General features: G+C 44.8%; 1 protein-coding gene across 12 annotated transcripts in view; it reads right to left on the reverse strand.

Moving 5' to 3' along the window:
- Window positions 1-13187, reverse strand: part of ptprt (protein tyrosine phosphatase receptor type T) — a 320800-nt gene extending 307613 nt beyond the window's left edge. For all 12 annotated transcript variants that reach the window (XM_070992933.1, XM_070992915.1, XM_070992925.1 and 9 more), the window contains exon 1: window positions 12679-13187. In XM_070992933.1, the coding sequence (XP_070849034.1) occupies window positions 12679-12766 (88 nt within the window). In that variant the 5' untranslated portion in view covers window positions 12767-13187. The remainder of the gene's footprint in view (window positions 1-12678) is intronic.
- Window positions 13188-15469: the final 2282 nt, after the last annotated feature.

Here is a 15469-nt window from a genome sequence, read left to right on the forward strand (position 1 = left end):
ATCACCCTCTTTTCTCCTCTCTCTTGTTATCTCCTTCCTCTCTAATCTTCAGAAAGGGAAAGGACTGCTCTCATGGTGTGGTTAATGTCTGCTCGGAAACACAGACAGGGTCGACACACTCGGCTGGCTGCAGCTGGTATTGCGTTTCTTTGGGTTTCGTTGCTCCTTTGTCAGTCATGCTATTCTGGGCTACAGACTGACAGCCTGATAGAATAAGACGAGGGCTCTCAAATAGCTGCAGCCTCTGTCGAGTTGCAGCGGTGAAACAAAAGTTATGGAAGTTACTTTCATACAGTGATGGACTTTACGCAACTTGCGGCTGAAAATCGGACATGATGGAACAGAAAGAGACCAGAAGCAGCAGAGTATGGACATGATAAACTGCATGCTCTGCTTTTAATGTCAGTCATCACTTGCTGTCCTGTCTCTTAAAGGCCTTCGTGCCATTAGAACGTCTGAAGACCAGATTGTGTCAGTCATCCTCTGTTCAAGTTCAGACATTGACTTTCGCTCCATAACTCTATCACAAAAAGCCCCAAAGAGTCGAAAATAAGCAGGAGAGACAAGAGACTTCCACCCTGACTTCCTCCAAAAGAAGATTTTAAGGTGGCAAAACAACATCACACTGCTTTTCTTCTGAAAGATGTAAACACACAGGTCATTTCAGACATTTGAACGACCGACATCGTCAGTTTTCTGATGAGAAGAGTCTCAGATTAGACGACAGAAATATGCACCGATTTGTTTAATCTTCTTCCATTTTTGGAAAATTCACTTAATACTTGTCCGTCATTTATTTCCCGTTCAACAGACGAGGACAGGTGTGCACAGTCAGTGGGACATTTTAGGAGCTGAGAGTCAAGTTTTACAATTCAGAGTACCAATCTGTTGATGGCATTTCTGCCATTAACGGGGACTTGAGTCTGGGCTTTAAAATGAAGAGACCCACACTTCTGGAGCCGAAATGGGTCGCGCACCTGTTTGGTGTGGATCCATGCATGTTAAGAGTGTTTTAATGGATCATTATCTCACCACGTACAATTTGTGGAGGATGTAAAGTACATTCATAATCAGCTATGATTCATAACTCAGTGGTAGCCATCAACAAAGTCTCATCCAGCATCTGCTCTGCAATTATCTTCAGCTCGCAGTCACAGCCACTGCAGCCTATTATCTCTATAAGGTTATAGGGAGGTTGAGGCGGCGTTGTAACGCAAACCTCCACTCTCTTCAGCTACCTGACAAGTTATTCTAACGGAGAAAGGTAGAAAATATTACTCTTGGGATTGTCTTGAAGATGAAGCAGCAGCCCTTCACACACTCTGTGTTGCAGCTCTCTGACTTGCACTTCCCCGAAATAAAATAAAGCCTCTTCAATTCTGCCTAATTCGCTGAGCGATGAGAGGACATTTGCATCAAATTTGAGCAGATTTGCAGGAACGCCCACTTGTCGTTCATATTCCCCACTCTACCTCAGCATCACTCTTTATTACGAGCACGACGGAAATGTTCTGAAAAAGCTTTGCTTACATCCCGGTGAGGCGATAATTCATATCCGTCTAAAATAATATTGATTTAACGGGTTTTACAGAGATAACTGTTTAAATGTCGGCGACATTAAAAGCACATCTTGCAGTACTTTCTGTTCTTGCCTTAATTTGGAATTTGTAAGAGCAGAAACTCAACATTAAAGAAACAGTAATTTCCATTTGCAGTCAGATTTAATCACACAAAGTGACGCACCGAGTTATGACTTTCATCCCAGCACGAAGTACTGCAACACTGTGAATGTATATTACGTCCATATTTCTGTCTCCTCTGCTTCTCTGCCTGGTGGAAAGACTTTACTGGTGCTCAGCTTTTGTCTAAAAATATGCGCAGCGGGCTGTGTGTTATTTACGTCGAAATGCCTTTTGCTCTTAGGTTTCCATCAAGTCAGAGTTAATGTGAGTTTATTTATAGCGTGTTAAGTAACAAACAGGTGCTTCATGAAGTTCTTCACACAGAACAAAGGACAGAGACGCAGATTAAATATAGATAGCTGCTCTGTCTGTGCTGCTGTGTTTTTGTCTGGCGGCTCTTTCCGCCTCCTTCGGCGGCTTGCTGGCTCGTGTGTCTGCAGAAGTAATGGCTCCACAGGCTTTCTGACACACTGCAGCTCTTGTTAGAATGGTTTGTTAAATATCTGGCTCTGGTCAAACACGACGGGACCACTGGGAACGGTGGTTCTGCAACATATCAGGGGCTGCACAAACATACCAAGGCAGAAAACTCTTTCAAGCTGCATAAATGATGGAAGTTAACGTTGAGGCCTTCATTAGCGGCCACCCGCAGCACGAGGGATGCTCGCACTTCCTCTCACTGATGCATCTCCTTACGTTCAATTCGATCGTTTATTAGACAGAGTGTAGAGTTTTTGAGTTAAGTTTAGGTGCAGCAATACGAGAAATAACAACATTCTCCTTTTATTTGCTGACATGCTCCATGTTTAAATCAGTCACTCATCGGTCTTCATGGCTGACTTCTCGGGGTGGGAAAGGCCACTCGGGCAGTTACTCAAACATGAGGATGACAAGAGAAGCTGCATACATGAAAAAGGCTTTTGACTCTCCGGCCCTCCCTCCTTCCAAGTTCCTTCTTCACTTTCCGATCTCCCACATTCCTTTTCTACACCTCCTCCTCCACAATCAGCAACCTTTATTCCTCCTCCTCCTCCTCCTCCTCCTCCTCCTCCTCCTCACCTTCTCCCACTCATTCTCCCATCATTTGTCATTTTTGCCCTTTATCCTCCACGGCCAATCGCTCTCACTCTCCTCCTCTCTCATCTCTTTCTCTCACCTCCTCCTCGTCTCCCTCTTTCCTCTCAATCTCCCTCACTCATTTATCTCCTCCCATCCCTCCTCCTCCGTCTGGGAGCGACAGGTAAAGCCGCCGCGCTTCCCAGCCGAGGATGTCTCTCTGCGCGTCCACCTGTCTGCCTAAGCGTCTGTCTGTATCACTTAACCAGGCGGCGCTTCCTGCAGGCAATTATCTGTTATCAGAATTCAATCTGAGCTCACGCACACACCTTTAGACACACATACACAGAGGTGTTTTCCCTCTCATGCAGCTCTTAAGAGCAATTTTGTGAGACTGACAGACGGATGGGTGATGGATGGATGGATGGATGGATGGATGGATGGATGGATGGATGGATGGATGGATGGATGGATGGATGGATGGATGGATGGATATCACACGGCTAAAAAAAGACAGAGCGATAAAGAAAAGGTGAGCAGATGCTGGATTACAGTTGTGTACACTTGGCACTGTTTTAGTCAAGTGTGTGCATCTGTGCATTTGTGTGCACTTGTGTGTACTTTGCGTGTTTAGACGAGAGTCTGTAAACAACTAGAAGATGGCTGGCTCCTCCAGACCGCCTCATCAAGACAGGGCGTGTGTGTGTGTGTTGGCTTGTGCATGTATTTGTCTGTGTGTGTGAGTGTGTGTGTCAATAATGAGAGGCGAAATCCAACTGCCAGGCAAATATTATGATGTTTGCTCTTCTTCTGTCTGCTGCGCTCTCTCCAGCTCCCTCTATCCAAACCTCTGTCTTTCTTAATTCCTTCCAACTTTATATTCTCTTTTAATCACTTTTCCTCCCTCTCCCTCCCAACTTCAGCACACTTTTTGTCCACTCCACTCACACTTCTCTCATTTTATTTGTCCTGTGCCGTCAGTCTACAGCATGTGTTTGTCCATCTTTTCCTGCAGCCTGGAGACATTGGAGAACGTCATTAGGTCACGTCGTCTGGGGCCTGTGAGTGTGTGTGCAAAATGTTAGCTTTTCAGATATTTAGATCTGGACCAAACAGGTAACAAGTGTCGGCCTTTATTATCAAAACAAAGTCCGAAGGACACATTATCTAAACTTTATTTTGAAGTAAAGATGAAAGTTTTCAAAGGAAATCTGTCCGCACACCTACGGTAAGTATGATGAGCCAAAAATCAACCAGGAGCAGACAGTTTGGGTAATAATTTCACCATTTTCCTGCGTGTGTTTCTTACTAATTTGCTTTGCTAACCTGACTGCTTGTGTTTCTCACCCTGCTGGACTTTCAATGTTCGTGTATTCCCTGATCTAAGCAGTTAGAGTAAGACAGTAAGTAAGTTATCCAGCAAGTTAGAATAAACTAGAATTATGCTTAAATGGGTTATTACGGCCTGTCTGTCCTCTTAATGTAGAGTTTGATTTGCACGCTTTGATTTTTAGATAAAATCTTCTGCAAAGACCCGTTGAGAGCGGCTCTGACTACATCTGTGTATCCATCTTCTGGGTAAGACTTCCCACACAGTCTGACATAAATTAAATTTGGCCACTGTGAGAATAAAGTGATGCTCAGATATCATCTAATATCTTCTCTTTCCCCTCTCGCTCACTCTCTCTTTCAGCTCAGCTCCATAACTCCGTTTATTACCTTCCTCCAGCTACCCACACTTATTTGTCTCATTTCCTCCTTTATTTTCTATCTGCCATCCATCCTCTCACCGGTTTCCTCCCCTCCCCCCATCTTCCTCCCTCTCTGCTCTCGAGCTTGTTGATTCAGCCGACTAAGCAGCCTCTCAGTCTCTCTCGCCTAACATATTCTATTAAATATGGATTAATTACTTCGAAACCTTGTTAAGCTTCATTAAGACCTCTTGCATTAATCAGCAGTTATTTTAATTAGAGGAAAGGAAGTTTTTAATGTGCCGCGCCGTGTATGTTTTACACCTCCGACATTCTAATCAGCTCAATCGCTTCTTGATTTGTCTCCAAGTTTGTTTTGTTATTTGAGACTTTGAGAAGGATTTGAAAGGACTCGTGTGTTGGCTCCATGTTCACAAGCCCACCCTGATTTTCCCAGTTAGCTCTGAAGTTTAACCTTCAAACTTTTAGTCTCATGTCTGATTTCTAGCCACCAAAATCTGTGAAAATTTAGCTTAAATGTACACAGTTTAGCATAGAATAGAGCATTTAGTTAAGAGAATATTACAGATCCAAGAGAGGAAAGAGTGCAGTTTCAAACATCTGCTACTTCAGCACCACGGACAGCACCGGATACAGCGCAGTATCAGTACTACTAATACTTCAGAGTCACGGTCGAGGTCATGGATTCTAACTTACACAGACTTCAGTCGGATAAAGGATCAATGAGTCAGACAGACCAGAGTAGCATATCCAACTAAAGAGCCCCTCTGCACTCTCTCCGCTGCGAGGGGATGGCATGGCGCCCCCCCTCAATCACCTGCTGACCCTGCTGGTGGTTATTACTGTGACAATGGCCAAACAAAACCTTAACCTCAGCGACCCAAGAGGAGAAGACAGCTTTGTTTTTGAAGCTGAAATCAACCTTTCAGTCGTGGTATCGGGTCAGAAAATGTCATTCTGAACACGGGAACAGACTTTGTGTTGCTTCACTCTTTACAAAAGTCCCGGTTCACTCTCTCTAGAGGCTTTTCGAGGCTGAACTTCACAGCCTCCGCAGGATAAAAAAACAAAAACATCTTCCATCTCATTTATGCCTGCTAGTATTCAACTGCTGAATTGCGTCTGTGCCATTATTCCCGTCCAAGGCTGAAGGTTCTGGATGCGCTGTTGTATCATTTGTGACTGCTGTATAGTTTATAGACTGCTGGTTATGGAATGAACGAATCTGTAATTAATGCTTTAACCTGTTATAATGAAAGCGTCCACCAGGCATATATTTTATTATCGTATATTATTTATTATTACCGCTGAACAGATGCCTGGGCAAAGCGTTGTTGATGGCTTCTGTGGCTGCTGACATGAATGCTCTATTCTTCAAACTGGAATATATCTGCATCTAGTGAATTAAAAGGAAGGAAGTGAATTACATCTAATACATGCAAATTTGCACAAATGGAACATTTACTTGCATGATGCGGTAATAAACTTTAACCTTGTCTGTATGTAGTTGCATTAAAACTCAGTCTGAACCAGCACTCGTTAGCATATCCACAGTTGTTTACTGTTTATGTTCTGGGTTTAGCAAACTAACAAACAACACATGAACACAAACTGTTTCAATGCCAAGTGAAGGATCTTGGTTCTTATCATCGGTTCTTTTACACAGAGATAGAAACGCTGTAAACAAGTACGTGAACATGTGGCCTTCACGGGTGACGTGCATGCGTACAGTCTGCATCTCTAACAATATGTGGGGTTTAAATATATATTAAATCCTTTTTTCGTACAGCGCGGTCCGTCAGTGGTTTGTCAAATCTGAAACTGCTGCGTGCAGGTGAAAAACAGAAATAGTACATTCCTCCGCCTTGCAAAAAACAGCCAACGAAAATGGTTTTTAAGCTTGAAAGTGCTTTTACGTTTCCCTGTTAAAATATGCATTAGGGATACACTCGTGCTGGACAGTTGATTATTTCTCCACACACGTCATCAGTTTTGCCTCCCTGATGTCAATGTTTTGAGTTGTGATTTATCCATTTTTCATACATTTCCACAGAAATGGCTCCTCTGAGACTCTGAGCTGTTTGTACCTGCTGTAAATCATTTGCAGGTGAGGAGACCGATTTTTCTCACTTTTCATGCTGCATCCATCATATTTGCATTTAAAGACACATTGCACTTTGCCAAGCATCCTCAGACCATTTAACAAAGAATTATCTGGGGTAATAATGGGTGAAACCTGCTCGTCTTTATTGGCTGCAGCTGCGTTTGGTGTCATTGAGTTTTGTGTGCACTCCGTTGATGCACCAGGAAAATTTGCCCTCAGGGCCACTAAATATCCATTTTTCTTGTTTTTCATTAGACGTGCTCTTCAAAGCCGCGTTATCGTTCACTGCTCATAGTATCTCATTCGGTTTCAACTGTCAAACATCCCTGCGGCAGACGTGACTGTCAGTCTGAAACCATATTCCATCACTGGAGAACTCAGAGCTGTTTGCCTCCTGCAGTGAAATAACTTTGATAACTGCCCGTGAGCTTCCAGACAAACATGCAGAGCGACGAGTTTTGGTGAGGACAAATGTGGACGTTACTCAGTGTTCTTTCTCTTTTATGCATCTCCATCTACGTGTTGATTTCTGAACTTATTAGGAAATGACTCTAATCTACTTTAAGTGAATATGAACTTTGACAAACTTATTCAGACTCTGACCAACATTTAAGCATCCTGACAGCGCTGATCTCTGAGGGAATGGACGGTCATAGAGTCCAGAACAGGAGAATATATCATATTGGCTCTGACTGAAAGAGGAGGACGGTCTTGAGATGGGCTGGATGGTGCGAATGCATGTCTTGAATAAACTTTGTTATCATATCGTCAGGTTAGATGTAGCAACGATTAGCGCGCCAGCAGGTTTAAAGATCTTTTTTGACCTTTTCCTTTATTTGAAAGTTGATATTAGACACAAAGACAGGAAACATGAGAAGAGAGAAATAACATACAACAAATGTCCACAGGGCTGCATTACACTCGAAAAGAAAAAGGTCAAACAGCGTGTTGTCTGACCCCGTCGAAAGACAAAACTGTCCATAACTGATCTGAACGGCCACACTCAAAGGAGGGCTTAAAGCCAGCCGTCAAAGAGAGCGGCAAGATGCAATAATCGTTAAAATATGTGGAAAATTATCAGACATTCTCCCCTGGCAGACACTCATAGCTGTGTAAAGAATGAAAAAGGAGCTTGAGAGGTCCAAGCTTTGGGAGGGCGCAGAGGGAGATCAGGTCTGTGTGTCGACCACGAGGCCACAAGGAAGCATCACAACCCGGCTAGCTCGGAGGGCTATCGTGGCTAGCATGTTCCCGGCTAGTTAGCTTGCCCACAGAAGTCCTTACTCTTATTTTGTGGCGTGCAAAAGAAATTCTCGCGTAACCGGACACTAATGCAGCCTCACACACTCCTGCACAAACACACACTTTCCCCCCTCTAAGTGCATATCACTGCACGCTCTATCATTGGTCTCTCTTACTCTTTCCACCCTCTCTCTCTCTTTCAGCTCCACTACCCACTTTAGCATTCATTCAATGACCAACTCAAACTCACACACACACACACACACACACACACACACACACACACACACACACACACACAGGCGCGATGCCCCGGCACTCACCATGCCCCACTATTAGGCTGTCAGTTAGTCAGGCCAATAGAATAAGTGGTGTGGATTAGGCGGGCGCACACACAGCGAGGGGGGACGGGCGGCATACTAAACAGAGCGGGCCATGAGGTGACAGACATCCTGTCATAACGCTCTCTCACACTTGAACACACACACAGCAGAGGAAACAATTATAGCCACTCAGACAGTCGATAACAGCGAGACATAATCAACTTAGTGTCATTTTTTTTCTTTTCACGACCTCCCGTCATCCTTTGTCATTTCCTCCAAACGCTCGTCCTTTGCTCTTCCTTCTGCTTTCTCGTCTTTCTCTCCTTCTCGTCCTCCTCATTTTCCTCCTCCTCTGCCTCATCTCGTCTAGACAGGAGTGATGAACGAGGCAACGGCCGACAGGAGTATCTCTTTTACCACAGTTCTGTCCTTTCTCCTCCTTCTTCCTCTCTTCGTCTTCCCTTCATCCTCGCCTCCAATGTCTTCCTCCTCAAGGTCCTTCTCTCTTTTCTACATTCCCTTCTGTGCTTTTTCTCCTCCATCCGACTCCCTCCTTTTTCTTCTCTTCTCCTCCACCTTCCTCTCATCTTTCCTTTCTCGCCTTACCTTCCTTCCTTCCCTTGCTTTTCCTACATCCTTCTCTCCTTCCTTCCTTCCCTGTTCTACACTCTTTTCCCATTCATCCTCCTTTCCTTTCCACTTTTCTCCTCTCCCTCATCTCCTTCTCCTCACCCCTCCATCCTCTCTTTTTCTTACCATTTCCCATCCCTTTCTCATAGCTCTGCATCCATACCCCATTGTGCTTCCTTCTCTATCTCTTGCTGTCCTTTACCTTTCCACTCTTCCCCTGTCCTCTGTTTGTATGACACTGTCTCTGTCACACAGTTATAAGAGGCACAACACACACACACACACACACACACACACACACACACACACACACACACACACACACACACACACACACACTGCTAATCACATAAAGGGCTCTATAATTGGGGAATTGAAGGCTGTTGATTTGATCAAAGCCAAAGACTTCTCCACGTCCCTCCATCATGTCAACACCGGGCGAACAAGTCAAGGAGAGGCAGAGAGAGAAAGCGACTCACTCTCAATCTATTTCTCTTTCTCCTTTCGCTCTCTTTCTCTCACTCCTTCCCCTTCTGTCCTCACCGCCAAAGAAATCTAATTAAGCAGCATATAAATTGTAAATTGGTTTCCCTGAAACACACACACAAACCTCAACGCCCTAGCCATCACCTCCAAACCCGACCGGATGTTCAACAATTAGCGATCACTGGAGCTCAAAGTCATGAATCGGGAGCACAGCTGCACCCAAAACACACACACACACACACACACTCTTTCTGACACACACACACCTGGAAGATGAAAAGGACAGCCTTGAGTAACACATGCTTTGGCTTTGTTGAACATGAAGCCGTAAAACTACAGAATTTCTAAAGGGCAAATACACCCAAATCACACAGAGGTGGTCCTCGTACCAAACTGACAAAACAGATCATTTGTCAGCGCTTTTCCAAAATGACCCAAGGGAGCATTTGTTCAACGGCCACTTCTACGGTTCAAGCATAGATCGACTACAGTCATTCAGACTTCTCTGCACAGAGGCAGGCCAGCTGTGTTATGTGGAGTTAAGCTAACCAGCTGCTGGCTACAGCTCCACATTTACTGCACACGCATCAGAGTGCATCGATCATCTCGTCTAACTGCAAGAAACCAAATAAGTGTCTATCCCGAAATGTTGAGTTTAGCTACTTAAAACCACATCTAGCCATGCAGATGCAGTTTCAGGTCCATTTCCTGAGATGCTAACTGAAAAGTTTAGCTCAGTGAGTGATGAGAGCAACATGATCTGAAAATACATCTGTTTGGCCAATCACACACCCAGACCTCCGACATGAGGGTGGATGAGAGGGCGGTTACAACTACTGCAAGATGTCAGTGAGACAGACAGACAGACAGACAGACAGACAGACAGACAGACAGACAGACAGACAGACAGACAGATTCAGGGTGAGGTCTTCATCACTGGCTCTCAGTCTGTTATCATTACAGCTGAGTTTCTTCGCATTTTCTACAAACAAAATCCAGTATTTGGAATTTGAAGACAGATTATTAGAATCACTCTGGTCGCTCTGTGAACGAGTGTGTGTGTGAGAGAGAGAGAGAGAGAGAGAGAGAGAGAGAGAGAGAGAGAGAGAGAGAGAGAGAGAGAGAGAGAGAGAGAGAGAGAGAGAGAGAGTGACGATGGGTAGATCTGATGTACCAATATCGCCCCCTAACGGCACAGGCGCAAACAACGGTCAGCGAAACATCCCTCAGCTTCTCTCCCTGAGTTTCTCTCAAACATGCACGCACGCGCGCACTGCACAAACACACATACTCCCAATTAAATAAGCTGCTTTCAAGTAATGACAGCGTGGATTTCAGAATGAGAGCACACACAGCTCAGAGTCTGACCTGTAAAACAATAAAAAACATGTAAGTCTGGAAAATTGTTTTCCGAGTTTCTCCTCAGCCCGGCCGCCTCCTGCGCTTCTGAGCTGTGCTGCAGTTTTTACTGTGAGTCTGCACTGAGGACCAGCTCTGTCTCAGGTTTCTAACGTGGGCTGAAGTCTGTTTTCTTTCCTACATGTTTGTGCATCTCAACGCAAGGAGCAGAACAGTCAGTCCCCGTCTTTTAGGGCTTGATTCCGACATGCACGCACATACTCGGCCACACTTCACTTCACCTTAACGCGCAATGGAGGAGTTTCGTCCGCTGCACCATTACGCACGGAGAGAGGGACGGCTGCTCCGCCGCGCTGCAGCGCAGAGTCGGAGCCAGAGACAGAGGGAGAGAGGGAGGGAGGACTCGGTGTTTGGAGCCAGTCTTCCCTTCAAAGTAGCCTCTTTTTGCAGCCTTACAAGTCATGAATACCAAGCAGAAGGTGCCGAGAGAGGCGGACACAGAGCCGACAGGCTGCGGCGGCAGTCCACTCAGAACATGTCTTATTTAAACACCTCTTTCCTGGTACATCGAGCCTGAAGTTGGAAAATCAAGTCTTGCTGCTTTATGGAGTTCCGGCAGAGGAAACACTCGGACCTGCAATGTAACCGAGTGTCATGTTTTATCACAGCCTGTTTAAGAACAGACAGAAAAGGCGGTTTTGACTCAAAGATCGTGCGAAACATCAGATTAGAGTCGTAGCCAAATCGTTCAGATACAGCTTCGTTTTATTCCGACTTCGTTGTTCAGTATTTGTGTAGCAATCGTTATATGTTTTAATCTCTAAATAAATGCACCTGGACTTCATCTCCATTTTATCTCCTGAATTTCATTTGGGACATCTGTGTTTTATCGAGGGATGCTGCCTATATGGGAGCAAACTTCACGTCAGCGCTGCTGTAATCTGAAACCGGCTGGTTTTATACAGTATATCTGTGAGGCTTCAGTTTCTGATAATTGATCATCTACAATCATCATCATTGATTCGACCAAAAGCTGGAAAACACCGAGAAGCCGCAAACTCTGCAAACCTCTGCGGCGCGTAACAAGTGCCAGAGGATCCTGGCTCCTGACTGCCGCGCACAGATGCTGCTGCGGACTGTGTGAGGATCCCGAAGCCTCAGCTCCGAGAGATGAAACTGAGCAGCTGCAGATTGACATAAGAAATAATAATAATAATGTAGCTTTTGATTTTTATTTTTTCACATTTACACACCGAGAGCGCAGAGTGTAAATTAGACGCTGGAGCAGTCTTGCGTGTTAAAGTTGACTATAAAGGTTCATATGTTCAATCATATGAGAGTAACTTGCACACTGCACTGCTACACACTGATGCAGCACACCTCAGAGCATCAGTCTCATCACCGTGTAAAATAAATCAGGGGACGCTTTAACAGTCAGGTAGCAGCTTTGTGCTCAGGCGGAGCCAAGACGCACCGGGCGGCCCGTTTCCAAACACCCAGCGAGTTCACCGCGAAAGACAGCGAGTGTAACTGACAAAAAAACACAACATCCAGGTCACTTATTGACTATTAACAGCGCACAATCCACGCGTGCTGGAAGCTTCACGGAGCAAAACATCACGAAACGTCCAAAACTTCACACCAAACCGCCGGAGCGCGCAGCAGAACTGTGCGACAGACTCAGACATGACGGTATGAGCGAAATCCAGAGTAATCAGGAGTCAAACTACAACCATTATCAGCAATCCATCCATAAATCACTTCCACAGACAAGTGGTCTTTCCTGTCAAGACATTTTCGAGATTTCTGCGCGCTCGCACGGATTCAAAGTGGGCTCAAAGCTGACTTCAGGCATGATTTGCCTTCACAAAGTCCAGCGATCACACATGTAGCTGCATGACGCTCCCGAAATCCCTGATACGCACAGATCAAGGTGTATGTTCATTTTAAATTCCCAAATTCGCCACCTCATCGCTGTGGCATTTACTGCCGATTCAGACCCAAAAGAAATCGTTAAAGCGCACCAAACCACAGAGAACCGGAGACATTTAAAAAGCAGAAAAGAAACAAACAAATCGCTTTACCTGGAAAAAATTGTCCATCAGTAAATCCCAAAAGTACAAAGTAGAGGAAAGCTGCAGGCAAAATGCGGGAATAACTCCGTTTATCCATTTCTCTTCTTCTTTTTCTTCTTCTTTTGCTCAGTCGTGCGGATTATTTGACATACTCCCGTCTGGTCCTTAAACTGGTTTTCCTTAGTTCGGGACAACAGCGACAATAACAGTGATAACAGGAATAAAATCCTCGCATTGGTGGACAAGAAGAGACAGAGCGGCGCGAGTAGAAGCCAAGAGAGAAGTTGGAGGCAGATAAACAGGAGCTCTCTCCTTTCCTCTCCTCCCGGGTCCGACGGAGCGAGCCTGAGTGTGTGTGCGCGTGTGCGTCTGTGTGTCAGTGCCCGCGTGTATGCCAAAGAGTGTGTGAGAGGGCCACAGTGCGTGTGTGCGCGCTCAGACGGTCTCTGACAGACTGACGTTGACTTGGAGAGGAATGGAGAGCAGTGCGCACCGCACCGGGTGCCAGACACCCGCGTAAAGACGGGCGCATGGACGGCGCGTACAACTTCCGATCATGAGTTTCAAAATAAGATCGAGCTGCAGCAGAATGGAAATTGAATTGTAACAGCAGGGAATAGTCATAAATCATCCCCGAGAGAGGTATGAGATTTAAAGAAGAGTCACGCAAATGAATAACCGGACAATTTCAGGAAAAGATATGGGTAAAAATATGTCTTCCTACATTACAGCCTTTCAACTCCATCCCCCAGCTTATATACCATTGAACAAGAGAGAAGGATGTTTATTTTCTTTGCTTATTAAATCAGATGAGTTATTGAATTAAATAAAAGATGTACCGTCTCACATTCTAGATGAAACAAATGTATGCAAAGGAAAGTTTAGCACTTTTCAAACACTGAACGTCAGACATAAAGTGCTTTCCTTCATAAAAATTGTGAAAATATGAACCTTCAAGTGTTCAACTGAGAAAAATCGTCACTGTGACATTAACTTTGGCGATACTGAAAATGAAAACAAAGAATAATAAAGCGAGATTTAATTTTTTAGGGAGTCTATTCTACAGCTGCAGGTCTGTTCTACGTTTAATGTAGGCTTAATATCTCCATACAGGCTTTTATTTGAAAGGTCGCCCGATTTCCCATAAATTCGTCTCCGTTTTTCGCGAGCTTGACTCCGCTGAAGGCTTTTTAAGTTCTGTGGTTGCCCCCGGGTCCTACCGCCTGCTTCCTCCGCAAGGATTGGATTCGCGCACAGTCTGCGCTCCTCTCTGTCTCTGTCTCTGTCTCTGCGTGTCTCTTTCCCTCTCTGTTGTCATGAGATCCCTCTCAGTCCACTCATTTTACTGTCACAGGATTTCTATTTCAAGGTCTGTCTCTCTAATAGGATTCCTCTCTCTCTCTCTCTCTCTCTCTCTCTCTCTCTCCCTCTCTCTCTCTAGGTCTCCCCCACACACTCTCTCTCACACACTAACACAGTCTTCTGTGTGTTAGTGTGTGAGTGTGTGTGTGTGTGAGAGAGAGAGAGAGAGAGAGAGAGAGAGAGAGAGAGAGAGAGAGAGAGAGAGAGAGAGAGAGAGAGAGAGAGAGAGAGATTGGGCTCTCCCTGTGTTGTTAGTTGGACTTGAGAATAAGGATGTGCTGCAGCTCCTGCTGAAAGTCAAACAGCAGCTCCCCCCTCACCTTTGCTTGGTGATACGTTTGGTTTGTGTCGCAGGTATTTATTCCTGAGCCTGCTGCGGGGAGAATCACTTTTTCTCTCATCCTGATTCACTATGATCACATTGTTTGATAGTTATGGCGAGCAAATGAAGTTTCTAACTCGGTCCTAAATTCATTTTTAGCTCCTAGAGGGTTTTGGGTTTTTTTTTGTTTTTTGTTTTTTCATACAAAAAATAAAATAAAAACCCTGTTAAGTTTGTCCTCTGGGCCCTGACAAACAGCCTGACTGATGGCTGAAACAAGCTTAGGTGAGCCAGTGACAGCTAAAGGTCTCTGATTGGCTGTTTAATCAGGTGATTTCACCTGTCTGCCGACAAACGCCAGCGCGAATCAAAACCAAGCTTGCAATATGAGCATATGACAAGCTTGAGCATATGACTTGACAGTTTGGTCAGATTCGGTGTTTCTTCCTTTGCTTTGTTTCATGAACTAAAGCACTGAGGCGTCAGCGGTCTCTGTGGTGCGTTCAAATGCAGCTTCAACAGATGATGAAGCGGCCTTTGCTGGTGCTAGTTCTTTGTGCTTGGCATGTGTCAGGGCCTTTAGTGCGTGATGAAACTGGATTTCAAAGTCAGTCAGGCTCTCAGAGGTTAATATAATCTCTGGCCTGCTTCATCCACACAGGTGTTTTGATGGATTTAATACTGAATATTTCAACCTAAGTGTATTCTGAGGGACCTCAAGTGGAATCTTGCAACTCTAAGACAAGTGCCGCCTAACAGTCACAGAAAAAGTAGAAAAGTGTCAGTCTACTGAGGAGAGAGCTAAAGCCTTCAGATGCAAAAAGAATGACCGTGGCTACTGAAGAAGTCTGACTCTTCGCTGCTCATGAATATGACTCCTAGTTACTTTATGTTGTACAGATCTTTTCACAGAAGACTTTAATAAACGATTGTCAAGAGCTGGAGAAGTGATTTGAGCAAATGAGGTGGACGAGATCAGAATTACATGTAAAAAGGTCAGAGAGAACTTTTATTGGTGCTTTTGCAACATTTTGACTCCTGGACTTTTTAAGGAAATGGGCTATTTTAACCAAAATACCTGGATGACTATTTCTGTTTCCTCAAGACTTGAGCTGC

The sequence above is a fragment of the Chaetodon trifascialis genome, chromosome 3 (assembly GCF_039877785.1).
Source record: "Chaetodon trifascialis isolate fChaTrf1 chromosome 3, fChaTrf1.hap1, whole genome shotgun sequence".
NCBI classification, from domain to species: domain Eukaryota; kingdom Metazoa; phylum Chordata; class Actinopteri; order Chaetodontiformes; family Chaetodontidae; genus Chaetodon; species Chaetodon trifascialis.